Source organism: Simochromis diagramma, unplaced genomic scaffold (assembly GCF_900408965.1).
Source record: "Simochromis diagramma unplaced genomic scaffold, fSimDia1.1 OVJJ01000026.1, whole genome shotgun sequence".
Classification (NCBI taxonomy): domain Eukaryota; kingdom Metazoa; phylum Chordata; class Actinopteri; order Cichliformes; family Cichlidae; genus Simochromis; species Simochromis diagramma.
Window position 1 is genome coordinate 7096118 of NW_024386985.1, and position 27952 is coordinate 7124069.

Consider the following 27952-nt stretch of genomic DNA (forward strand, 5'->3'; position numbering starts at 1 on the left):
GTGAAACCGACAGCATCAGGCAGACTCTCCGTGTGGTCGGCAAAAGGTGAAGATCTTCTTTTCCAAACTGGATCCATGCTCTCCACTAATCAGCCGCACATCTGCATGTTCCTAATTTTTTCCATGTCCCGTCCCGATTCTCTGCGCTTGCCTAGCTCTAATGGGCTGGTTCTGGTTTCAGTGGGAAACGTCGGAGGGGCTTTACTCTGCCGAACCTGCAGACATTAACAGATCAGCCAGAGGAGATTACATTCCTGCCTCGAACTGAGGGTTTCTGTGATAGACTGTGCAGATAAAGAGGTCATGATTAAATTATAAACTGCGTTCAGAGCCCATTTTCCAACTCTGGGACATCCTGTAGAAAGCGGGTTTAATGATGATTATCAGAATTATTATGGATTTATGAGCTAAGTCTCTCAGGTCTTCAACTGTTTATATAAATATATTTATGTTGTTCTTTTGAAAATCAGTCATGAAATATACTTTGTGCTGTTAGTTACAGCAGATATTATCAGTGGTAATGCAGGACGTGGTGGAATCGTCCTTTTAAAGCCTCCGTGTCTGCTGTATTTCCAGCGTGACTGCCTGCGCTGCAGTTCAGTGATCGAGCAGGTACAGCTGCAGGTGAGTGAGGCCTCGGACGGGACGGGCTGAAACCAGAGAGGGCCGAGGCGGCTCGGCGCTGATGGTCGACTGGGAGCATTAATGAAGCAGATTAGGTGTCCCGGTGGCCCTGCGGGCCTGCAGAGGCCAGGCAGGCTGCCACGCTGTCCACACACTGAACAGCAACAACAGCTCGCCGTCCACCACACCAGCACAGACCCAAGGGTCCTCAAACCCCGCCTCCACACTGATGGACTCAGAGTCATAGACGTGGCTGCTGTTGGGAGACGAAACAATGTTTAGAGCAAAATTCCATCAACACATTTATTTCTGACTGCTTCGTGATACCCGTGCAGCTGTAATGCTTCACCAACGAGCCCCTCAAACAGCCTCAAAGCTGTAACTACAAACCTTAACTAATTACTAACTATTGATACTAACTACTGATTAATCAGAGGCAGCTGCTGTACCGCTGATCACGACTTTAATCAGACGCCTTCCTCTCGAACGTGGGTGATTATGCATTTGTGAGCTGAAAATATTCTAACTCTGTGTCGCAGAAAGACTTCCAGCTGATAGAGGTGGAGAAACCCTATGACATCCTCTCGCTCTGAAAATAAGTGACTTTAACTTAGTTCCAGCTGTAGTCCTCTGATTGGCTGTTAGGAGGAGTTTATCAGTGGTTTGAGGAATGTCCAAAAACACCTGAGTTTGTGCGACTGAGGTGAGGTGAGCACGTCGTGATGTCAGTGTGATGTTACAGAAACACGGGCAGCAGAGACGTCAGCAGAGGGTTCGAGTAAAGTAGTGAAACAAACCACAGATGGAGCTCTGAGGTGGGTTTTGTTGGTTCTGTTGTGGTTCTGAAGGCAGAGTTGTTCTCAGGGCTGGCATTATGCTGGGATTAGTCGCTGAATCATCGATCGTTAGTAAGCAGATCACACGAGTCTGGCACGAGTGCATTGACCTGCTGTTGGCCCATATTAATATTATTCAGATTCCCTTTACTGACCCCTTCTGTCTGCTCATATTAGCTTTGCATGATTCACAGTTCAAAATAATTCCTCTTTGTCTGATACTGGACCTCAGTGCAGCCCCTCAGTTCAACCTTATGCTGAAACAAGCTGTTTTAGCTCCTCTCCCCTCGTTTAAGCAGCCATTCTTCTGAGCACAAGAATACCTCACATCCACCTTGTGAGGTGGGTGGAGCTTCCATTCCGTTTTTCATGACATCATCAGATCCGAGAGTAGATAGCTCATCATTAGAAAGTCTGATCATGTTTAATATGAACACGCAGCTCTCAAACAGCAGTCACACGGCAGGAATTGAGGAGAATATAGTTGGAAATGTGAAAACATGTCTCACAAACAGTAATAGGAAGTCAGCCTTTTTCCATGCACGGATTAAAACCACTCGTTATGTGTGGCTGATTTCAGCAGATTCAGGAGTTAAGATCCTCCACAGCGTTCTCCCTCCTCATCCTCCGCCTCCTGCTGCTCCTGCATGCCGGACTCATTTCAGCTCCCACACACTCTGAGCCCTGCAGTTTGTTTAGGACTCGAAGCCCGTCCTATAAAAGAGCCATTTCGGGGTGAATGGAGAGGTCTGTTCGAGGGGCCGGAGGACAATGAAATGGGATCAGTGAGCAGCGGATTTAATTAATCCGGGGAACGAGGAGAGAACAGGAGAGACCCAGCTGGAGATCACAAACCAGCTCTGCAGGCCCAGATCAAAATACTGCCACAGGAAGACTGCTCACCACTCTGACCTTTGACCTCTTTGCAGAATGAGCTTACAGACGTCTTAAATATACCGAAGTATTAATAATACTTGAAATAATTTCCCTGACTCTGATGGGGTTTTTTCTTTGCTAAAACCGGCTGTAAAAAATTAAAAAGTCTATTTGAATCATTTCAAAACTCCAAATTTTCTGATCCTAGTCAAAAATTATGATTTATATTAGCTGTGCACAGACCAGCAGACAAAGTGTCCGTTCACGTGTTACTGCTGCATCCAGTGAAAGCTGCTTGTTGTGTGATGAAGGGCGGGGCCAGCGTAAGGCTGCGAGTCACACAGAAGTACCGACATGCTCTCACACGCGAAGTGGGCGCTTTGTGACAGAGTTGACTGTCTCATTTGGATATTTGAAAATCGTGATGTTCGCAAGCTGACCCTGAAGTCGATTGTCCCAAACTCTCCACCTCCCGATTCCCAACTCCAACCATTCTGATAACTCTTGAACCCCCTCAGTCAACCTCCGGGATCAGTGTGTCAGTGCAGGTGAAATCATGACATCACGCTACAGTACATCTGACCTGGAGCTTGTAGAAAGACAAAATTCTACTCATCCACTCGTTCAGACATGACAGTGAGCATCCAGGCTTCTGTTTCCCCTTTAATCAAACTCAGCAGTAAGGAAAGGGAATCGCAAACAGTCCCTGGAGCCGGTGGGGGTGCTCTCTGTCATCGGGAACGTTTGGCAGAGACTTCACGTTAGCCGAGCTGTGTGAATGACAGATATATTGATTATCAGTCCATCGCCGTAGCGATCGGAGCCGTGCTGGATGATTATTATCTCATCTGGAAAAACACTCCTCCTCCTCCGGAGAGTCGTGCCCTCAGTGCGTCCTGTCAGGTGAGTGACAGGTGACGACGGCCGCTCAGGGACTCTCTCCAAACACACTCTCTGACCTTTGACCTCTGGCTCGGTGTCAGACTGACAGAGAGCCAGAGAGCGTTACCTCATCGGCAGCAGGGTTAACCCTAGGCGTGCCGCAGCTCTTCAGGAAACTCGGACGATGATGTTAGAAAGTTTTGAGCGTCTGTCTCTGAGCTGAGCTCCGTCGCCTGCAAGTGTTTGACCACAGCCTCCATTTATTCCTCCCTTTAATTATTACTTAAACTTAATTATTTCTTCTGTCTTTTGGTTAAACACATAATTATTCCTGGAATTCATAAAGGATCCAACATGTAAGCTTTAATGAGCCCGCAGTGGAGGTGCTGCTGGATTCACTGCACCCAGAAACACAACGGAGTTCATTCTGGAGTCATTAAAACTGATCAGGAATATTTAAGGACATAAAATGCATTTACAAAATATCATTGTTACCTGAGGTGGTGCACATCACTGTGACAAGTTCACATACTTTATTAGATGATGGGGATTTACCTTTGTCATGGTTCTGGGTTGTCTGACCCAGTGTTGGCATGTATTATTATGTATTATTATTTAATGTTCATTAGTTAGTCTTGAGTTTATCCTATATCTTGAATTCTCTAGGTTTCCCTGTTTAGTTCTTGTCTTTGTCGTCTCTGTCCCTCTCTGTGGGTTTGTGTCCTGTTTCCTTTCCTGTTCCCATGTTCCCCTCCTCGTGTTCATACCTTGTCTCCCATGTCTGTCATGTGTATCCATGTATATTTCCCCAGCTCTGTCGTGTCTCTCTCTCTCGCGCCCTCTCTCATGTCTTTCTCCTTCCTTCGGCGTTCCCCTCGTTGTCTCTTCCCGTTGTCCCCATCTCGTTTCCCTCAGTGTTCTCTCCTCCGAGCTCGCATGTCATGCTCTATGAATTAGTCTGCATCTTAGTGCTTCCTGTTTTACTTTGATAGTCTCATGTTCAGTTCTGCTTCCTCCGTCTCGTTAGCTAGATCACGTTCACCTTATTCGCTCTTGGATATAAAGTGTTCAGTTTGTTTTCAGTTTTGTGGGTGGGCATCTGTGTTTCCTGTACACACCAATAAGCCCTATTTTAAAAAAAAACCTCCTTTTTCTCCTTCCTTCAGATTATTTTTCTCATGAGTTATCATGCTTGAATTCAGCTTCCTGTTTCACTTTCCTGATAAAATTCATTTCCAGCTCTTCATTCCTGGAAAACCGCTGGGTGGGAGCGTTCGAGCTGGTTGGCGACTGTTTAGTGTCACACGTGTTAAAAACATGTTCACGTGTGATTTTTACCAGGAGAGCATCTTTCTTTCTCTGCCTCCAGACCTTTGTGAGACTTTTGTGTTTTCCTGGACCGTAAGCGCCTCCGGCCTGCCATCCCTCCTCCTCCTCCTCTTCACCTCCCCTCTCTGAAGTGGTGTCAGGTAGACGCTGTAAAAGCAGTGCAATGGATACCTCCTCACCTGCTCCTTCCCCGGGACCCCTGCTGACAGCAAGCTGTTGTTCTGCAGCTCCTCCCCCCTCCTCACCCTAAACACACCTGTCCACCTCCCACCTCCACTCTGCAAACCCGCCTCTGGCCTGGCGCTTCAATTATTGATGAGGCCTAAAGAAGAGTTCAAGCTCAGCTTTCTGTGACAGGACTTTTCAAACTATTCTCTTTGATCTGCTGAATACATTTTTTTTTTAGACTTTTGTCACAGAAACTTTTTCATTATTTTATTTAAGGACATCAAACCTCCTCAGAAACTATGTGAGGATTTTTTGCCTCTTATCAGCTGAGAAAAATAGAAACCATCAAACATTTTTTAATCATTTTACTCAACAAGGCTTCTGGTTTCTTTAGGATATATTTAATGAATCAGGAGGAACTGATTAAATAATTTCAGTTTTTTAAGTTTATTTGTTCTGACTTTGCCAACTTTTTTCTATTTGGCTTAAGTGTAAAGAACTGCATCGTCTGCATATAGCATCACGTGTCGGACGTATTTACAGTGCAGCGAATAATAACAGGCCTGTTCAGTCGTTCTGTTTCCTCTACAATGTAGGATCTTCCTGACTCGTCAGGTGATTAAGTCACTTTGGGTCTGCTTTAAATTCAGAGATCACTGTGATTGTACAGGTTGTTAATTATATTTCAGTTTACATTTATTGATACAGAAGAACTGGATGAAATAACCTGTACATCCAGGGAAAAACAGAACATCTCCATTCGCTAAAACCAGAGATGATTAGATAAAGAATCCTGTCTGACAGAGCAGATATCAGTGATTCAAATTGATGCATTTATCAACAAAGCACAGTTTTTTATAGGTAATTATTTTAAATTACAAAATATTTTTTAAAAAAAAAGCATTTGACTCTTTTATGAACTGTTGAAATCTGAAAAGTAATGTGCAGCTGATATATCACAAGTACTTTGGAGTAAAGAGTACATTTCTCTTTTTGCAGTAAAAACTACAACTATGAGTTCAGCCGGAGTTACAGTGAGAGGTTCTGAGATGAGTTCTTACTGAGGTCAACCTGCACTTCAATTCATGTGTTTAAGAAAGCAGCTGAAGCCAGAGAGCGGCACACATGCTCACAGTGGAGGAAGAGGAGGAGGAGGAGGAGGGGAGGAGGTCTCATGGTTTGCTATCTGTGCAGGACTGTAGCTAATAAAACTAAACTGGGCCTGAGGGGAAACGGCTGAACTTCCTGTAGCGGTGGTATTTATTTATTCGGAGGGTCCGTTTCAGGTCCCAGAGTCAGCCGTAAACAAAGAAAACTCTCGTCCTTCTCCTCCTCCTCCTCGTTCGGGATCGCCTGCTTGACTCTGATTTATTTATAATTCCCTGAAACCACTCTGCGCTGCAACCCGATCGCTGCGAGCTTGTGAAAACGTCGCTTTTCCTCGAGATTTGCTAAAAAGGAAGTTCTCCTTCCCTACACCGTTTAATTCCAGCCCTCGGCCACGCACGCAAATAAATACCTTTCTACTTTAAACATACACGGGATCATTAATTTGGCCCATCTGTTCCCCGCTCTGCAGCACAAACACATTTGGCTCATGTTGCATTGATAAGTGGGACGCCGTGAGGAACACGATGAAACAAACAGATCTGACGGTTTGAATCTTTTTCACGCTCTGAGCGGCAGACGGAGGAGGTGCTCTGGAGGGAGCGCACGCACCGACCAGCAGGTTACTCCTGGAAACGGGAGGTCAGAGGTCGAGCCTCATTTAACTTCACCCCAGAGTCAAACGGTCAGAAAACATGGTTGCGTGCAGAGCGAAGGATAACATCAGCTGTGATGTACTCACAGGAAATGATTTCAGTGGCTTTCTCGAGCTGCTCTCAGGACATCAACTTTAACAGTCATCGCATCAGGAAAGGTGACAGACTGAGAGCTGGACATGAATTTGACCACCGCCAGTTAAACAGTTACTGGACTCTGCTGATGTTACAGTTGTAGTGTATGATGTGACGTCAGCCATAACCACAGCATCAGGCTCCAGAAGCACTCAGGTATAGAAAACAGAGTTTGGGTCAAAGTGAAACGGTTTAAAAAAGCTCCGATTTCTTGGTCCCTCAGAGAAGTCGAGCTGAAAATAATGGGATGATTTGCGATCACGTGTGCAAAACAACAGAAATGATTTCTGATCCTGATCAGAAGTGTTTTTCCGTCGTGGATTAGCCACAACGTGTCGGCTGAAGTTTACGCGTCCACAGGAATGATCGTTAGTTTAGATAATGCTTCAAGTAACGTATCAGGATGGCTGCCGAGTAGGAGAGGGGAGCGTCTAACAGTTACTGAACGTGACTGCAGTTCACTGTTGATCACCATGACGTTTTTAGTGACGGTTCTGGATCTGTGAGGGCTTCTTTGTGATTCATACTTTATGTCAAATTTTTTCATCAGGATGTATTTTTGGGGTTTTGTGCCAGAAACCGAAAGGCCTGAATCTAACCCAGCAAGGACTAGCTGTATGAGGATGCTCCATCTTAAATCAGGTCAGGTCTCCTTAGTAAGAGGATGCTGCTGTAGCCTGGTCCATGGTTGATATAAAGTCCATCAGACTGGGATGTAGAAACGGTGATGGGGGGGCGATGCTGGAGCTTTCTTGACCTTTTATGTTGGTTTACATCCTCTGAAGGGGGTGAGGTCAGTCGGAGAGGAGTCCTCCCTCCTCTGAGCATTTCACACCAGCTTTAATCCCTGAATCCCTGAATGAATGCGTTAATTTCAGTGTTATTACTGTTAACTGTCCTGTGAGAAATGGACGAGTCTCCACAGCAGAAACCTGAAACCTGAAAGAAGAAAAACAATGATGAAAAAGAGGGAAACGAACGACAGTTTGAGGCGGACGGCGTGATTAGCAGATCAGATCAGAGACGCTGCGCTGAGGCGGCACAGCTGTTGTTGGTGCGCGCCTCAGAAACAGCTGAGTGACACGTGAGGGCCGGCCCTCCAGAGGATACCAGACAGTTGTTGCTCATTGCTGGAACATCTGGACGGCCGACCGAGAATTTGTCTCGCTCGCCCCTCGGCGACGGACGAGCTGGCGGCATAATTGTAATATTTGGGGAAAAGTTTGGAGGGAACTTGATTTAACCCTGAAGAAGGGAGTTTGGAAAGTGGCTTCAGGGCTGGAGGGAAATATTCCCCCATCAGGAAGAGCTCAGATCAAACAGGAAATGACATCTGATTGGCCCTAAAGTTCTAAGAGATGAGAGAGGAGCTGGGATCAGCCTGGGAAAATATCTCATCTGCTCCAAGTTTAACACACCGGTAATGACCCAGCGCACAGAGGAGCGCACAGAGGAGCGCACAGAGGAGCGCAGCGTCTGCTCTCACTGACTGGATGGTGATTGGAGCTGTGGTAAAACGTCACGCTGTGGTTCTCGGTCTGCCACCTTCAAAAACCTGACGTTCGAATGCTGATGATTCACATGACAAACCGTCAGCAAGCTGACGAGCTGAGTGTGGTGGAGTCCAAGAATAAAAGCACAGAGGGGGACATGACCAGAATAATCCTCTAAAATCCAAACTAATAAACTAAAAATGAGAAGCTAACGAACCTTATGATGTTTGACGGCCGAGTCCATGCCAGCTGTGCGCAGAGAGCAGAGGTGTTAGCTCAAGTGTGAGTATGACTTGCTGTGATGCAGACGAGCCTGTCTGCCAAATACGATTGGTTGGAAAGATGTTTCTGATGTTCCAACAACATTTGGGGAGTTTTTGATCCCAGACGTTTGAACACGTGAGCAATTTTTCACGTAACCCTGCAGACTGAGTTTTATCTGAAAAGTGATGAGTGTCCTCTGGATGTTTTGATCACTGTGTGTTTATTTAAAGTTGTCTTCCATAGGCCGGGCCAGATGTTGGGGTGTTTCTGTCATGCATGCGACCGTAACTCAGTTTAAACATCTGTTTTAATTTAATGCAAGTTTCGTTTAACCAACAGAACACGAGCCACCTTTTACACAGCACAACACACCTGTTGTATAGGCCAGACCAAAGAGCCGACCCACAGGAAACGTTTGCTAAAGACGGCGTGGTAGTATGAAACTGTTCCCCACAGCGCTGTCCGGTGGACGTCACAGGTACTGCACTCGGTGATCTGCTTCCTGTTTGTCCAAACGGAGCATGTCGAGTGTTTGTCATTGTTCCCGTAAGTGTGCGATGGCAGCCTGCTGACCTCAGCACATGTTAGCGACAAAGCGGCGTTGTTGTTGTGTGTCTCAGCCTGAAGCAGACAAACAGACAGATTCCCGTCCAGCTGCTGTAGCCATGAGAGTGTGTGTGTGTGTGGGGGGGGTGCCCATCTCTCAGGCAGCTGTTTCGACCAGAGGCTCCATCATGAATATTCATGATACACCTATTCCCAGCAACCTGCAGCTGGACACACACACAGACACACACACACACACACTCTGAATGATGGTAACAATGGTTATAAGAGCTCACCTGAGCCTCCTCCATCTCGTTCGTACTTTGAGTTTACCTTTAAAGCTCCATTACTTCAGTCTGAGCGTGCTCGTCAGGGCGTCACATCAACCTGTTGAAATCCACACATTAATGTTTTACTCGGGTCAGTTTTCTGTTACCTGAAGAGTTTGAATTTTGTGGGTTTTTTTCCTGGGTTTGTCTGCCAGGCTACACACAGGCTGGTGCTCTACTCTTTGATTAGTCAAGATAACCCTTCGACCCACACTGCACCATCATGCTATTTCCATTTGTTGTTGTACACATTCTCCTGTGCTGTTGGAGATAGAAAAGCTGATAAATTGAGCTTTCAGGTTTATGATTTGAATTGGTTTCAGTCACTGGTTTGGTTTAATTCCCCAGTCTCCATGTTTAGATTTAAGAAAATACGACATTAACCACTGTAGGTTTTGCATGCACTTCTTCACTCAGCCACTAGAGGTCTCTGCAGACAATCCTGCTTTGTCAGCGCTTCTGTTTTTTATCTCAGTTATGCACACAAGCTTCCTTCAGTGGCCACCTCATCGTTTTTCACTGTGTTGGTGTGAAGTGATAAATATTAAAATTACAGTGTGTAATATTTTTCATCACTAGTCAGTAGATTACAGTCAACTGAGTTGTTTCTTTTAACCACTAATTTATAGGCATTATCTTAGCTAATGTAGCTGGTATAGGACAAACCTATAGATAGATCAAACACATTCAATTGAAACTGTATGCCATAACGGCCATGACCAGCCAGCATGTTTCTACAACTCTTTGTATTTTTTCCCTGTCAGTGGAAGGCTGTCAGTCCACTTTTTGCCTCAGCTGTCAATGGTGGGCGTAAAGCATCCACCTTTATTTACTCTGGAGGAGTCTGTAAAAAATGGAGTCAGAGAGCCAGAGAAGCTCTCTTCTGTGTGATTACAGCAACACTGAGGTGAGCTGTTGATTATATACAGAACTGTCTGTATATAACTGCTGCCTTTTTTCTTAGCTACTCTTAGCAGCTGTTAGCTCCTGTTATGTGGTGCTAGCGACTGTCAACTACTGTTTGCTGCTGTTAGCTACTGTTAGTGGGTGTTAGGGAGCCTATCTTCGAAGTGTATCTAACATTATTGGACACTTAGTGATTAAACTCTCATACGGTGTGTCAATGTATCAAACTGTATCAGAGGGGAAGTGTGATCTTTTTGGACACTTGAGCCTGACATTAGCTGCTTTAAGGTTAGCTTGTAACCTGTTGTTGTTTAACCGGCTCTTGTCAGCTGTCTGGAGATGGGAGGGTCACATGTCTCATCTGCTGACAATAAGTGAGTGTGACAGTATTGGGAATAAATGAACTTGTGCACGTTTTCCAGTGTTAGAGGCCTGACTTCAGGACATGACGCTTGAGGTGTGGACGAAGAGGACGAGGTTTTATTGTTTGATTGTGGTTTAGTTTCTTTTGTGAAAAGGACCCTGTCTCTGATTGTAAGACAGGTATGATGCTTCGCATCCTGAGTCTGAAGATGTAGACATGAATTTAAATGTTCCTCCACGGCAGGCGAACACCTATAACATCTCTTTTCCTCCACCTTTGGCTCCGTACTCTGTGGTCTTCTGCCATCGGCAGAAGGCAAATGTCCTTCATGACCTGTGTATTCAAACATGGTGGGGGAGGATGTATGTCCTATGTATTTTTTAATACAATAATTAGACATTTGTGAGAATGCGTCAGTTTGTTGAACACATTAATCTCTGCATATTTATGAGTACACAATCCTTTTTATTTATTAAATAACCTCTTAAAATGACTGACTGCACCTTTTGCCCAAACTGCCAGCAGCCAGTCAGTGTCGCCTCATTCATCGTGTCAAAGCACCAATGCAATGATGCTGAGGCCGGGGTGACGTATCGATGAAGCGCTACGATGCGACGCCTGTGTCTCCTTCTGTCACGAATAACGGTGGGAGGCAACAGGCGAGGGCGTCAGCTGGCAGCGTGTGTGGGATCGGTCACAGCCAATTAAAACTGTGGAATAAATTTGCAGATGATGCTCTCTACTGTGATGGCTGCGGTGTGAAATGCATGCTGGGAAGAACACATTTGAGTGTTAAAAGCTGTATCCATGAAAGTTTGATCCGTTCCTCGTTCGCTCCTCGCTGCGTTTCCTGTGACTTCCTGTCTCACTTCGAGAGCAGGTGTCGTCATCGGAGTTGTGAACGGGCAGGAAGCGCATCTGATGTCACATCTTCGTTGTTCATCCTGTAACAGTTGAACAGGCGGCGGATGCTGCGAGGCACTTTAAGGTGGAGAGAAGAGTCTCTGAGTAAAGGAGGGAGTTAAGGTGGTATGAGGAAATTTGTGGATCTCCAGTTTCTAATAGTGGAAATCCCCCTCGCCTCCTCTCTCCTCCCTCTCACGGATTTTTGTCTCCCCCTCTGGCCCCAGTCAACCCAGAGAGGTGGCCTGGAGGAAGCAGAGGAGTAGGAGGAGAAAGAGGAGGCGCTGGCTGAAGAGAGAAAGCAGCCATGTGCTTCTTATTAAGCGCTGCGGAAATAAGTTCTGACCTGCTCGCTCGGAGGGGGGCATAGAGGGGAGATGCAAGAGGTCAGAGAGAGGAGAGGTGAGGAGGTGAGGCGTGATGAGGAGACAATTACTGAGTTAAAAGTGGCACTGAGATGTGTTTAAGGTGGTCTGAAATCTGTGGGAGGTAGTTACGGTGATGTGAGACTAAAGGTTTTGTGTTCAGCAGCATTTTTATTAGGATTAACGTTGTCGGCAGGACTTAAGGAAGCATCTACTTCCTGTTTGGATTTCTGAGATTAGAAGATTACCTCCCGGTGGTCTGTGATGTCACTGTGTTGAAGGCGGTCTAGATCACCCCTGCACAGGTGTAGCGGACGGGCTAGCGTGGTACAGACTCTGGTCGGGTTAAAGTTTCCGACTCTGCATTGTTAACGAGCTGAAGATCGAACGTGACAAACACGCTTGGCCGGGCGCCCAGGTGTGAGCTCAGGTGCATGCATCATCCACAAACCTACATCATCTCCCTATGCTACACATATGGGAGGAGGGGTGGAGGTGGGAGGGGCCAGTGAGTGATGGCGTCCCTGCGTCCCACTTCCTCCCACAGCGTCCTTCATCATCCTCCCTCCCTGCTGTTGCCCCCCACGGTGGTCATCACTCTCCTCCACGCTGAGGTCACACACCTCTGAACCCACTCACACTCACACAGATTCACACACACACACACACACACACTCATTCACACACACAAACACTGGTCATGAAAGGAAGTCTCTCAGTAAATTTAGATAAAAACTGATTTGAGTGTTTGAGTTTGTGGTAAAAAGAGAAACTCTGAGGATGTGCAGAGACCCAATGAGCTGAAGGCTCGTATGGTCGTGATGTCGTGATGTCGTGATGCGTCTCCGTTACCCTGTAAGGCCTTTGCTGTCAGTGCTTTCAGTACTGACCCCGAGAGCCCACAGTCCTGTTTTACAGACGTGGTAGAGTTTGAGTCTTGGTTTGACCTCCTCATCACTCACTGCTGCTCTCCCGGCATTAAAGAAAACACACAAAAGCCAGGTGCTGCTCTTAGATTCCTGTAAATGATTGCTTCATGCAATTAAAATGACAGAAATATGAAATAAAAACTAAAAACACCAAGGGCAGTTAAAAATGCTCAGGACGTGAAAGAAACACAGTGGCATAAGAAAAGGCTGATAGTAGACTCGAGGAACAGGAAGTAGGAGCGAACTTCCTGTCAGGTCACATGTGAGTTTCTGCTGCAGAACTTTGAGCAGATCAAACATGTGATCGAGTTACGTCACACTCTGCTAACCTGCAGCTTCACGTGCTTCTTGCTGGATTTACACGTGATTGAGGAGGCAGCGTGGTGCGAGGAGGTGGTCACGGTCATGGTGTATTGTTGGAAGGAGGCGAGGTGGGCAGGAGTTACATCAGATGCTTCGTGTTCAGAGACAGAAATGACGGAGCATCTTTAACCTGAGCTCGTCTTCTGTGTTTGGAAATGAGATTTAAATGTGCTTCAGCTGCACCACATTTAAAGCTGAGGCGTGTGTGAAAGCGCCAGAAGAGCCGCCTTCTGCAGTTTGACCCTTCATCCTCTGACCTCCTCTCCTCTGTGTGTTCAGATCTTACTGTTGTAGTGCCCCTGAGCAGCCAGCAGAGGGCGCTGTTGCACTGTTGCACTTCCAGCTGTGATGTTTTTGGTCTTTCTCATTTTTTGGAATACAAAACTCTGTTTTTCTTCTTCTGCGATTTTCCTGTGAGTATCTGCAGTCAGCAGCTTCATGAGTTTCTCGCCAAGCCTGTGGAGAAGTTTGAACACACTGCTCGTATGAAACCCAACACACACAGACACACAGACACACTCACGTTTGTGCTAAATGAAGACATTAAAGGTGCGGGGGCCTCAGGAGGATTTTGGGGGAGCTTCGGCCACTGACAGCAGCACGTGTTATGGGAAGATAACCGGCGGTGACGGCGCACAAAGCCGGCATCGAGTCGAGCAGAACGGCCGCAGCTCTCTGCCACCTTGGCGCTGTCGCTCCACGTTAGTCACACCGCAGGAGACGGGGGCCCGGCCTCCCGACCACCGCCGAGGGCCACAAAAGGCTGAGCGCCACTCCTGTCTGCACGCCCCCGTCCCTGTCAGGAGAAAGAGTGAGACAGGGTGAGAGAACGGCCGCGGCGTTCAATTAAAAATGTATTAGAGTGGGAACGAGTGGCCTAAACCAGCCACTGAGGCGTGAAATGGGCGCGAGTCAAGACAAAGCTGGAAAAAAACATTAATACAAAAAAAGTGCAAAAGGAAAAATCTATTCAAAAATCAACATTAATTGAAGAGAAAAAAAGTTCAGTTTTAAAGTTTAAATAAAATCACGTCAGAGTCCTTCAGACTCTCGTATCTTACCTTTAACTTGTTCCCGTTTGGCTGTTGGACCCCTGTGATCTTCCTGAGCGCCCCTGATGGGGCCCTGAACCACAGTTTAAGTCACAAACAGACTCTGTTTTCTCTCATCGCACAAAAGCAGGTTTAAAAAATCAAAGAACGCACCACATCTAACCAGCTTCTGCTTTATAATCTCATCATTTTAATTAAAGCAGCGTGTGCATTGGCTCCCCCGGCACCTGTGTGTGTGTGTCTTTCCAGCTGTGTCTCCCGTGTTTATGTGAACAGCTGGCAGGTCTCTGTTGTTCTCACATTGTGTTTTGGGGCGTGGGAGGGGGCGTGTGTGTGTGTGTGTGTGTGTGTGTTCAGGTGAGTTCCCTCCATTAGAAACACAACAAGCTGATCAGGGGCACGTCTGCTGAACGCTGATCAATATGATTACTGATCAGTTTTTGTGCATTTTTAAAAATGGAAATCAACATTTTGTAATTTCATTCTTGAACATAAACAGATGATTTAAATTAAAACTTTATTTAAAACATGTTTTGTAATTCAAGCTACAAGAAAAAACACCTTCATCAGAGGATGAGATAAACGTCAGCACAGCGAGGGCTGCGTAAATGAGACTTGAATGGGCAGGCGACTGTCACATGAATACAAATGGTGTGAACTGATGCAGTAATCCACTGGATTATTAAAATCTGTAATCTGAATCCTTTTGATCTTTTCCAGATCAAGCAGTGAAAAATGAACGACTTCTCAATAAGATTCATTTATGGCTGAAATTTTCTCTTTAAACATTTGAAAACATTTTCAAATAAAAACACAATTTCACATGTTTAAAGTTCACTTTCACATAGTCATATTTTAGACTAGTAATCTAAATCTAATGCAGTAATCTGTAATATTTATGTGCCTGGTCTGGATTTAAGCTTTAAATCTGCCAAAATCAAACATGTGACTGAACGGATCAGTAAAACTTCATGTGCAATAGCAAGAAATCCCAATAAACTAAAAAATCAAATGTAATTTATAAAACTGATGTTTGGGCTTGAATTTGCTCCTAAAATTTGTTTTCTTTCTTTTGATTTTGATTATTAATATTTACAAATCTGTATTTCTGTTGTGAGCCTGGTATCGACCAACATAAGAAGAAAGATATACGCGTCAAAAGGTAAAAGTAAAAAGGAAATATAAATCAATGTGAACGTGAAAGAGAAATCAAATATATTTGAAACAGAAACAGGAGAAAAATCTTCATCTTCACACAGAGAAAACTTCACTTCTCAAATGTAAAGATCAGGACACAGATACTCGGACGCGCTCAAAGCTGATGAAACACCGTAATGTGTGATGAGTGCGATCACATCGCACGGTGTTCGTGTCTGCAGGAGCTTGGGCCCTCTCTCATTGACCCCACTTCTCTTCACGGGGAACCTCGAAACTGCTGTGCGTCTGTCTGTCAAGGTGACCCCAGCGGGAGGCCTGATTTTCTGACTGGTTTCACTGGCTGTGCTGGTTTGCAGACTGGTTTCCTGACAGAGAGGAGACAGAAGGAGGCGCGGGGGGGTTGTTGTTGTGTTTTTATTTTTTTCGGGTGGGGGGGTGGGGGGGCAGCATATGCCCGGCCCTGCTGCCAGCCTGCCTGCGCTCCCCATCATCTCGCCTGCAGGCTTCCTTCTTCCTCTCAAAGCAGGCAGAAGATTTTTTGGGCGCCCCGTCAGGTTTGGGTCCTGCTGAAACCTGGAGTGCGTGGGCAATCTGCTGCTGAGGGAAGAGCGAGGCATTAACGTGTGTGTGTGTGTGTGTGTGTGTGTGTGTGTGGTTTAGGTTTGTAAGACAGAAAGAAGAAGAGACAAAGAAGAATCTGAGGAGCTTGTCTCTTGTCGGGGTTGACCTCTGACCCCTCGCTGCTTTCCCTTCAGCGCTTCACCAGATATTTTCGTTAGCTTGTATAATGTGAAACTTTCTCCTCGACTCGATCCATAAACCGAGCCGAGGGTTTCCAACCACACACACACGCACACACACACACTCTCTCTCTCTGAGGGAGGCCGGAGGTGAGTCTAGGAGGATTTTCTCTCGTTCGTACCGAACCGCTAACTCAACTCATCCTCCGGCCCTCGCAGCGCTTCATCTTGTTTATGTTAACGCTCCCGTCAGGCTGGACGGAGGCACGGGTCACGTCATAATCCTCTGAAGTCTGCTGCGTCTTTGCCACACCGGGTGAGATGGGGCATGATCAAGCACGCTCAGTACCGCAAACAAGTCTGGGTTTAAATAATCCCAACTCTGAGATCGGCTCAGAGGAAACACAAAGATGGGTGAAGACGTGCTACTTCTTATATTTTGCAAACTTTGTAGTTCAGTGTGTTACTGTTCTTGTTGTCCTGTAACCACAGGATTAATAAAATATTCTGATTCTGATAAAAGATGCTGTTCCACAGATGGGTGGTAAAGTTTAAATCCTCATTCACATTCTCCAAAGCTGTCCAGCGGGCCGATTCTGGCCTCTGGGCCTTGTTTGACAGCACTGCTGTACTATGGACGTGTTTGCTGTTTCTGACATTCTTACAAGTCTAATTAACCCGACTCCTCGCTGTCCTTCATGTAGAGAAGAAGCTGGCGTTAAAACCAGATGTGTACACCTGTAATCAAGCCCGCAGCAGCGATCAGGCGCTGCTCTGGTGTCAGGGAGCGTTTGTGTGGCTGCGTTTGTTTCTCAAGTCGTCAAGTGTGTATTTGTTCAGTCGTGATCAAGTTTCACTGTTTCACATTTTCCTCCATCAGCCGGGTTTCTGCCCGTGTGTGTGTGTGAGTCTGTGTGTGTGAGCTGATTGAAGCTGAAACCAGCAGAAACTGTTTGTGTGGGGATGCTGGCGAACGGCTCCATTTGTGTCTGTGTGTAAACTCAGAATAGTCGGGGTGGTGCTGCTCTAAATAATACTGCGCAATGGCATATGTGTCTAACACGTGCTACATACACACACACACACACACACACACGGGCTCATCAATGAAAGTCGGTCAGAGGGTGGGGGGGTTCCGGCCTCTCCCCATGCTCTGCCAGGCCATCTGTTCCTCCTGCCTGCCTCTCACCACACAACTGCCTTCCTGTTTCATCCTACACACACACACACACACACACACACACACACACACACACACACACACACGCGCGCGCGCGCGCACACACACACACACACAGTATTCAGTAGAAAAAGGAGTTAAGTGTGAGGTTGTCATCATAGCAATGATATTCTGACGTTCATGGAATTATTTTATGGTTTGTTTTCAAACTGCAAACAGAGCCCCACCCACACCGCCAAGGTCAGCGTCAAATGGGCGCTTCATTTTCCAGTAGCCATAAACACCTTCGGCGAGCAGACAGAGCAGCTGCAGCAACACTCTCCGCTGATCCTGATCCAGTCTCCCGGTCCGATCTCGCAGTTTGGTCTCGCTCTCACTCTCATTCACGTTCACTGTTATTTGAGACATGCATGTTTCAGATGCCCCTTTTGCGCCTCTTGCAGACGTGAAACTACGAATCTGCGGTCAGGCCCTCCCTGCGGTAGAAGTACAAGAGGACTGAAGGAGGGTTTGGATTTTTCTGACCTTGTGATTTAAACTCTCAGATCGCGATTACTGAGGTCGTCAGAGAGCAGCGTGATGCAGCTGACGGACCCCCGTGTTAGGTCTGTACCTGCCACCTTCGTGCAGGCCGCCGGGGGCCCAACAGGTGAACAACACGGGTCCTGTGTGAAAATGTACCGGAACATGAAAAATACCTTTCTGCTTAATCCTGAGCCCAGCCAATCACACCCAGAGCTTTATCCACACCTGAGCAGCTCTGCCCGACATTCACACTCGCGCAGGTGTGTTGAGGCTAGTTCAGGGTCCGCTATCTTCTCCCAGGAGGAGCCGGGGATCAATCCAGGTCTACCTGAGCCTCCGGGGATCCATGGATGGGGTGGCAGTTAAAGGTGGAGATCAAAGCTGGCTGCAGAGATGTAGAATGTCAGCGCCTCGTTTATCCTACTATTGGACCCTCAGCAGCTGCTGCTGTTAAACTCTAACAACAGAGCTTCTGCTGCAAATGCCACATCAGGCCCAGATGTGTGTGCTGATGTGACTGTCGTTGACAGCGATGATGCTCCTGCTCACCGTCTGAACAACGGTTCTCTCTGACTCGTGTCATGGATCCAAAGAAATAAGGGAGAACCGAGGCTGTGACGCAGCTCTGCTCAGCAGCTGCTGCAGATGTTCTCAGAGGGCCTCCACTCTTCTTCCTGTCCTAAACAATCTAACCTCTCCTCTTCTGTTCTCCAGCTTTGATCATCTGTGGCGTCCCCGCGCTCATATTTTTATCATCACTCATTTCTGAGGTTTTGGGACTAAAATCGGGCGTTTTGGGGTTTTGAGATGTAAAAATTGATTACTGATCAGCTGATCGGCAGAGATGATGGCCGATGATCAGCTGCTTCAACGTCTCAGATCCACAAAGAAAACAAATGAGAAGCATCCCTCCTCCTCCTCTTCTTGCTTTTCTGACCTTATTCTTCCTCCCCATTGCTCCGTGCTTCCTCTCCCCTTCTGTCCTTCTCCCCCTCCTCCCTTGTTTTCCTCCCTCTCTCTCTGGTTGTGCGAGCTTGGCTGCGGCTTGGTTTCAGGCCTGGTTCTGTTGGCTGGTCTCCAGCCTGGCAGCAGCTCAGTGGGAGCAGGTGGAGGAGCCCCCGTCCCCCCATCACACACACAGGCACACACACGCACACATACTCACTCACAGACACACACACATGCACACAAACACTCACTCACACACACAGAGAAACACACACTTTGTATTTTTTAGCCCAAACTGCCGCCGACATCAGCCCGTCTCCATGGTGACCTCCATGGTGACGTCCATGTCGAGTTTTTGGATTTCTGCTCACGTCTGATTGGCTGGTTGGTGGCGTCCCCCCATCATCTTCTGACCCGTTCCAGTCTTGTGTTGCACTGCAGGAACAAACAGACAAAAAACTGAATCTTTATTTAAACAGCGCTCCGTTAAAGATGAAGGAGCCGATCGGCTGATTGGCCGCTCTCTGAGGGGTGGAAATGTAATTGGAGTCTCGGCCCTGGTTACACGGGTTATAATCTGTTACCACGACAACCACCCAGCACTTCACAACTCTGCGCTGACGTTCAGGGGAGCGTCCTGTCGTCACAAACATCCCCGTGACATCAAATTCTCCGAGCGCTGCAGGCCTATCGTTCTGTGGTCGTTTGACCTTTAACCTTCCAGGGACGTTCCCTGAGGGACATTTCTATCATTTCAAACGTTTTCTTGAAAATGCCGTCCGAAATCGTGGAAGGCGCTGGCTGAACGTTCCAGCTCGCTTCCTTCTGTTGTTCTGTTAGGACAGAAGTAGTTCCACAACTTTTTACTGAAATGGCAGCTCAGTGGCGTCCAAAAAAATGTCACTGCAGGAAATCACCACTGATTGGCAGAAGCAGGTGGGGTCAGATTGCAAACACAGACTGCTTCATGCACCCTCCCAAAAGACTTCAAATGAATATTTTTACTACTGGTGTGGAAATTTATTTCAGGCTTTGAAGTTTTACTCTTTTGTTTTTGTCTCCAATGTTTTTACCTTTTATTTACTAAAATGAACGAATCAAAATCACATTTTCAGCTTTTGTTGAATCAGAGAATTGATCAAAGTTTCTCCCTTAGATCCTGTAAAATGAACACACACACACACAGATATTCACATACATACACACACACACAAAAACACACACACTCTCACACACACTCACACACATACATGTCTGGTTTGCTATCCTTGTGGGGACATCCCATTGACATAATGTTTTCCCTAGCCGCTTACCCTAACCATCAAAAATGAATGCCTAACCCTAACCTTTACCCTAAACCTAACCATAACCCAATTGTAACCCTGACACTAAAACCACATTTTGAGTGTGAAAAATACCTTCAACCCTGTGGGGACCTGGATTTTGGTCTCCACAAGGGCCGTTGGTCCCCACCAGTATAGCAAATTTCAGATTTTGGTCCCCACCAAGATAGTAAGAATTCATACACACACAAACAAACACACACAGACACACACACACAGGCTACAGGCTGCTGTAGTGTCAGTGAGTCTCCTCTAGATGGCGCCTCAGGCTGCTTTTCTGCCTCTGCTGCCTGATGAGGCAGAGAAATATGAGCCCTGTGACACTCAGCAGGCGTTCACTTGCACCTTAAACATCCGATCATCACTTCATCACATGTGGTCACTTAAAGCTCCGCCCTCTTCTGCTTCTGATTGTCTGACAGGTGATTACACCTGTGCTGTCTGAGCTGCTTTTTGGAAGGTTTAAAAAAACTTGTCCTCTCTTTTAAATAATAATTAAAAAGCTATGAAAAATTAGAAAGGCAGAAAGCACCGTCTTCCTCCCATAGTTCAGTCACCTGTTGTCCCTTCAGGTGATGGCATACCTGATTTGCCCAGGTGTTTTCAGGTGAGTGACGTGCTCTTTATGAATGCTGTGTGCGCTCCATGGTGGCAGCTTTGTGCTGCAGAATCAGTGCTCTGTGCAGGAAAGGACTGAGAAAGTGGAACATTTGAGTCTTTGATTGGTTCATGGTGATGCTTTTCTCTCCTTCGGTGAAAGTGGATCTGCTCTTCGCTGCGGTCGCCTTCGTGGTCGCTATCAGAAGTGATTCTACATGTGATTCTCTGGCTCCGAGGTGCTGGCTGGTGGAACAGGACTGATGCTTCTCAGGATGCTTAATGAGTCAGACTGAGAGAGCAGGAACCGTGAGGCGAACTCAGGCTTTGAATAATGTCCTGAGGAACAAATAAAAGTTCTGAGCATCTGCGATTGGTCCATCTGATCATCTGCCTGTAGTTCAGGATGTGAGGCCTGACGGATGAGTTCTTTTTGACATAAGGTGAGGCTCGGAGCGAGGGAACGTGAACGCTTGTTAAACCTGAAGCTGGAGCTCAGATCATGGCGCATCTGCTGGAAACGATGAAACGGGAGCAGGATGTCCTGCTGTGAATTCCACATTAAGATTATTGGTCATATCAAAAAGCTGGTTTAATTGCTCTAATCTAATTACCGTCTCTGTGTGCCGACCTTCATTCAGAGCCGCTGTTTGGCCGCCCGATAACGAGCAGCCTCAGACGTGTTTGAGCCAAAGTAAATGTGCAGATTGTCTTGTTAAATCACGGCGCCGCTCCTTCTATTAACATAAAAGCTTCTGTTCATTAACCTCGGACGACTCGCCGCTCGGGTCCAGCCCGTGGGAGCACGCAGCTGCTTCACTAGGCAGACGTCACGGCTTCCTCCACATCCTCTGAGACCATCGATTACATGAGCCTGCAGAAGGAAGTGACGTCAGCACATCTCCCACCTGCTTCACCAGCCACCAGCACTGAGCTGGAAACATCTTGGGATCACAAAACACTTCCATATATACAGTGATCCTGACTTCACGAGTGTTCCTCACAACAAACAAACAAATAAAACAGCCTGACGAAGGAGCTGCTGAAGTGTCTCAGTTAGCCAGATCAACCCCTTTCTGTCCTAATTATTGATTTATAATAGTCTTTGTGGTCATACCTGACTCACCTTTGTAATGGTGCGTACGGCGTGTAATCTGTAATCTGAGTAATCCAAATCTGCTTTTATCCTTCGTGGACTCTGACGATCAGATCAGAATGATTGATTATTGATTGATTACAGCTGTGATGTTTCATCTGAGACAGACTTGTCGTGACGCAGCGTCCTCCGATTGGATGATAAAAGAACCTGAGTCTGAGTTCAAAGAAGATAACCTGAGTGAATTTCTGCTGCTGATGATGTTGATGGCGATGACGATGATTATGAGGTGTGATCTGATTGGTTCGTTCTTGTGTTGTTGTGTTTAACTCTGGTGAAACAGAAGGTCCTGTTGTGGCTCCACCCACTGATGTTCCTGCAGGTTGGTCACCTGAGGGGCTGTGTGGGGACAGGTGGAGGCTGGTGCTGATTGGACTGCTGTATGGGTTTATGGTGGGTCTGTGCGTCTCCGTGGTGATTCAGCGTCGGTTTGATGGTACTGTCGGGATCATCGGAGCGCCTGCAGTTTTATGGAGGCTTTATTGAATCTTGTAGATGCTCCTGCAGGATCTCCACAGACTAATATCCCCGTAAAGCCGTTTACAGACTCTCTGAGTGCCTCGGGTGACTCCGGCCGCCTTCCTTCAGACCTGTGAACTTCCTGCAGGTGTGAGGCTTTAGCTTTTCAGATATTTTATCAGATCACCCCAGACGCTCCTCACAGTAAACGGCAGGATCTGACCTTTAACCTTTCAAAGCGGTTCTGTGTGTCATCATCCTTCTTCCTGTTCAGGTGGAACAGGTAGAGCCTGCAGCGCACTGACGCAGCTGACTCCAGGCACGGAGCTGCAAACGGATGAGCTTTCAGGAATCAGTTGTTTCTGATGGCGGCTGATCCAGAGTCAGTGTGAAGCAGAGGATGGTGGAAGTGGTGGTGGTGCCGGGTGTGTGAAGGATCTCAGAGCAGCGTGATGCTGAAAATGAAGATGCACACATGTGAACAATGAGACACCTGTGGTGAAGAGGGCTGGTCCATACTCGTCCATTTGTCTGTTTTCCTCATTTCTACTGCGGGAAACAATAACTGGACATCTGTGGGAGCAAAACACAAAAATATCTAAAAACAAGTCAAACACGGAATAAAAAAAAAGATGAAGGTCAACAGCTCAACTCAGGAAACAGGTCGGAGGTCACAGAGCTTTACATAAAGAACAGCTGATTGGCAACATATCTGATCACACACACATTATATAAGAGTGTGCGTGTGTGTGTGTTATGTAAAGTAGAGCTGAGCTCATTTCTCCTCATAATAATAGTAATAATAATAATAATTTGAGGAGGGCTTTGGAGGCTCCTGCTGTCTGGAGGAGAAGAAAAAATTTCAGCGGTTTGTTTTTATTTTTATTGTTTTTATTTGTATTTATTTGTATTTATTTGTGTTTATTTGTATTATTTCTGTGTAATTGTCCATACTGTTTGTGTGTATTTGTGTGTTTGTATCATTTCTATTTATTTGTGTGTTTGCATATTATTTGTATTTAGTTGTGTGTATTTGTATTCATTTATGTGCATTTGTGTTTATTTGTATTATTTCTGTGTGCTTGTGTCTTTGTGTTTATTATTTGTGTGTGTTCGTATTTATTTGTGCATTTGTGTATTATTTGTGTTTATTTTTATTATTTCTGTGTATTTCTTTGTGTGTCTTCGTGTGTATTTCTGTGTACTTTTGTGTCTTTGTGTTCATTATTCGTGTGTGTTGTGTGTGTTTTGCCCGGGGGCCCCTGAGTGCCGTGCCCCTGCCCCCTGTGCGGGCAGACCCCGGGGCAGAATCAGGGAGCAGAACTGCGCAGCTGCAGCTCGGAGTTCCGACCCAAACTGCCCCCGCCCCCCCCGCCCGCGCTGTTTTCGCCGGTCACGTGAGCCTCCAAGTTTTCAGCCCGTCCCGGTGATACCGATCAGTGAGTCCGTGGTCGGGTTCACGCGAGGAGCATCCAGCAGCTCAGCCGCGCGCGCACGCACGCACGCAGCGGAGGCTCGAGGAGCGGGTGTGAGCGCGCGGACGCCGCAGTTCGGAGGTCCCGGAGCTCAGGCCGGAGCGGGCGCGCTCTCTCCGCGTGCCCGCCGCACCGAGCAGCCTCAGCGCCGCAAGCCGGCCACAGCGCACCGCAGGGCGGACGGACATGCTGCCGGGGGCCGCCTCGCGCCGCGGCCGCGCGGAGCTGTGAGCGCGCTCTCGGCGCCGTTACCGGGGATGGTGTCGGGCTGCGGAGCGGAGACGGCGGGGTCAAAGTTCGGCGGCTGCTCCTCGCGCACGCACGCACGCACACACGCGGGGCCGGAGTTCCAGTAAGAGCCCCGCGCACGCGCAGCCGCTCTCATAAACGCAGCGCAGCTCGCGGGCGGCGGACGGAGGACGGACATGTACTCTCCGCTGTGCCTCACGCAGGTCAGTCACACTTTCTGCACTTTTCACGCACTTTGTCCGTGGCCGTGCGCGCGGCTGTGCGCGCGGCACACGCCGCTTGGAGCTCCGGCGGCTCTGCCCGCGGCTCCGTGCCCGGGCTGAGCGCGCTGAGTCCCGCCGCCGATCTGCGCGGGGCTCTGCGGGGCTCTGCGGGGCTGTATGCCGCCAGCCGCTCGCTCTTGCGGGGTTGCGTTCAGGGTCAGAGGTGAGAGTAGAATTATCTGGACGTGTTTCAGGCTCCAAACAGTAGCTCTGGTGTATGAGGCGCAGAGAAAACGCAGGTTTAGTTCTAGATGATGAGTTTCATCAGAGGATTTATTGATCGTGGCTGTGAATGAACGTGAGGCGTGCTCGTGTTTGCCCTGTCGCCTTCGTTCTCGGACTCTGGTTTTATTTGTGGGTGAATCTGCAGCAGCTTTACATGTAATCTGATTACCGGGCAGTAAAACCAATAAACAGCAGACTGTCAGTTTTTACAAATCCTGCTCAGAGGAAAATGTTTCAGTGTGAACGTGTGTGTGATTCATCTCAGTATTCAGCTTTTTATTTTTGTTTCAGGGAAATATTCTGACAACTGTGTGTGTCTGTGTGTGTGAGAGGGAGAGAGAGAGAAACAGGGGAAAATCAAAATTTAAATGTGAAAATTAATTATTATTAAAGTTTTGTCTGTGTTCAGTATGAATCTGAAATTTCATAATTCTTTGGGATAAATTTGTTCGGAGGTGATGTAAATGGCTTGTTTTTGCCTGCCGGCCACGGGAGGGCGCTTCACACGAAATGTTTTGGTCATTTACGGTGTGATTAAATTTGTATATTTCCCCGCGGTGGATCGGACGAACGTTTAAACTTCTTTTAAAGAAAAACAGCTCAGATCTGTGCGTAGTTCCACGTCGATTATTTAAAAAGAATAAAAACAAAAAAGCAGCAGATTTTTTGATCGTTTTTAAAATATAAAAATCTAAATATTTTTGTGTGTTTATCAGTAAAGTCAGAGTTAAAGGATCCAATCAGCTGGACTTTCCCAAACCTGCGTCAAGAGGATCCAACACCTTCAGATCCCCAAAACATAAAGCAGGAATGTGTATGTGTATGAGTGTATGTGTGTGGCTGGTTTAATAGCAACGTGCTGTCTTTGAGTTGGTATGAGGGGGATTGAACCCTCTGATTGGTGAGAACCTTCCTGTCGGTCCCCGGGCGCTCGCAGCGGAGCGTCGGCAGCTCCGCCGGGCCTCAGACGTCAGGCCGATAATTCCCTCAGTGTGGCAGTGGGGGGGATTAGGGTTTTTGCGCCTCTAAATGACTATGATTCAGAGGGTTGTTGTTACTCGGTGCCCATTACATCTGTCACCGAGGTGCAGGGGGGGACGCGAGCCTCGGCCCGTGCTTGCTCTCCCCTTGCAGGGAAAAAAGGCCAAGAGAGAGACGAAGAAAGAAGCCCACTTCGGCTGGGCGGCCTTTCATTCAGCGCTGAGCTGCAGCACAGCTGGCCGCTTCAGCACAAATCAACTCAAACCAAAAAAGTCAAATTACAAGGAGAAAGCTTCAGGAGGCGGGAACGGCACCCAGATTACCTCCAACCCGGGAATTTCATGTTTCAAGGAAGCTGAAAAATTCCCTGCAGCTCAAACAAATCGATCAGCGTGTCGTTTGATTTTTAATGAGTCTGATTTATAACACGCTCACTAACAAAGTGCAGAGATTTAACTCTCAGCACTAGTTTCACTTATTCAAATCCATCCAAACATGGACATGAGGCTGTGGGGAGCGCCGATGCCTGGCTTCAGCCTGCCGGTGATTTTCCCGACACGCTGAACGTCTGAATTTTCTTTGTTTTGTGGCTTAAAATATTTGCAGCAGAGAGACTGAAGTAAACCTCTAAAAACCCCAGAAACACAGCGGGAGGAGTTCTGCGAGGAGTGCCGCAGGATTATTCAGTCTGAGGACTGCAAACATTCCTGAGAACAGGAGGGATTATGCCGGCCTGTTTTCAGGCTCAATCTGAGAGTGAGTGACTTGTTAAGTGGGATTTTGTTTGCAGCGGGCGGAGTGTGAAGAGGCAGTGGAGGAAGCGGCGGTGGAGCCGGTGTGAGCGGCTCAGGAAGCTGAAACGTTGCACTGGGCTGTGAGGAATGTTGGTATGTGGCTCCGGCGAACATCCAGAGCCAGCGAGCTGCAGATCCACTGTGGAATGTGTGTGTGTGTGTGTGTGTGTGTGTGTGTGTGTGTGTGTGTGTGTGTGTGTGTGTGAGAGAGAGAGAGAGAGAACACATCGCCCGTCCAGCAGCCGCTCTGCGTCCTAATAAGCGCCCGAGGACGCTCGCAGACAAAAGGCCGTCCTGCGGTGAAAGCCGGGCTCGGAGAGCGGCTGCAGGTCGGCCGCGGAGCTGCTGGAGGCGCTTTGGAGACGAAGCCGCTCGCCTGGATCGTCTCCAACCAGAAACAATGTGCTGTATTCAGCCTCTGACAAGGGAGGGCGAGCAGTGTTGTATGAAAAAAAGGCGTGCAGCTGGTGCTCTGATGCACAGCCTGGAGATACAGTTTCCTCTTTGGAGGCAGCGCTCCGAGCTCCAGGTTTAACACAGCTCTGACTCCCAGCTGGAAAACTTTGGTTTCTATACATTTAACCCCGAACCTGCAGCCCAACCCCAACTCTTCTTTTAAGAAACCAAACAGTTTGAGTGTTAATGTTGAGCACCCAGTGTGCACCGATCCTACAAACATATTAATCCCCCACTGAAACTAGGGCCCAAAAATCCAGATTTCCATCCTGCTTATTGGAAAAAATCCCACAAAACGTGTTTGTGTTTGCAGAGGGAACCAATGAGTTTCGAGCTGCAGACAAGAAGCCAACGTTGGTTCAGTGTGACGGTTTCCTGTAGGATAAAAGAGTCGTTGTATTTATTGTGGTTTAAACTGAGATGATGCGCGGAGGGGGGGGTGTCACAATTCCACTCTTCCCACTTTTTCCTTTCTAAGCACTCGGCTCTGAACGAGTGCAGATATATTGGAAACTTTCAGTTTTAAAATGAATGTAATTAACAGTTTCCTGCATGCTGCGCTGAAACACACAGTCTCTGGGTCTCGAGGAGAATCGGGTCAGACCCCAGGACATCCTGGTTCACTCGGACATGTGTGTGCGCTCTGAAATCAGCTGTGACGGCTGCTTGTAAACATGCAGTGCTACAGGAGCTTGTCACTGAGGCAGGAGAGAGTCAAAGAGCTGCTACAGGTGGACTCTTGGATCAGACTCGGTTCAGGACAATGATGATAATAATGCACTGCAGCTTTTCAGGGACTCCGCAGCTCGAGCTCCTGTGAAGCAGCTCGCCTCTGAAGAAAGAAAGCGGGTTTGTGGGGCTCGCGCACAGCTGTGAGCCGGCATCCACATGCCACCCGGTCGGAGGCATTCACACGTATCGAGATCTGTGCGAGCCTCTTTGATCTATGAATAGAGCTTTTTTCTTTTTCAGTACGTGGCTGAGGAGGAGGAGGAGGAGGTGCTCTGGGCCTCCGAGGGGTTTGGTCCGAATCAAAAATGTTCCATGAAGACGTTTTCTGTCCGTCTGCTTCCCCGGGATGATATTTTCCTCGTTCCATGCTGTTGCTGCTGTTTTCCTTCATAGCCGTCTGTGTTTAGAGGGAAACAAAGTGAAATCACAGGTTTTCTCTGAGCGGCACCACAGACGAGAGTCCAAACGCCGAGAAGCAGCACAGCAGTAGTTAGTTTTTCATCCGTGCTCTTGGACACTTTGATTTCACCTGTTTAATCAGCTC

The 27952-nt window shown here is 47.4% G+C and overlaps 1 protein-coding gene across 8 annotated transcripts in view; it reads left to right on the forward strand.

The window, feature by feature from the left end:
- The window catches only part of nfia (nuclear factor I/A), a 148710-nt gene that overhangs the window by 15127 nt on the left and 105631 nt on the right, over positions 1-27952 (forward strand). Inside the window, exon 1 of one of the 8 annotated variants that reach the window (XM_040040519.1) lies at positions 23628-24160. The exons of 6 other annotated variants lie outside the window; for them this stretch is intronic. In XM_040040519.1, the coding sequence (XP_039896453.1) occupies positions 24134-24160 (27 nt within the window). In that variant the 5' untranslated portion in view covers positions 23628-24133. Of the gene's footprint in view, positions 1-23627; positions 24161-27952 lie in introns of those variants that run through there. One more of the 8 variants, XM_040040523.1, reaches the window with a different exon arrangement.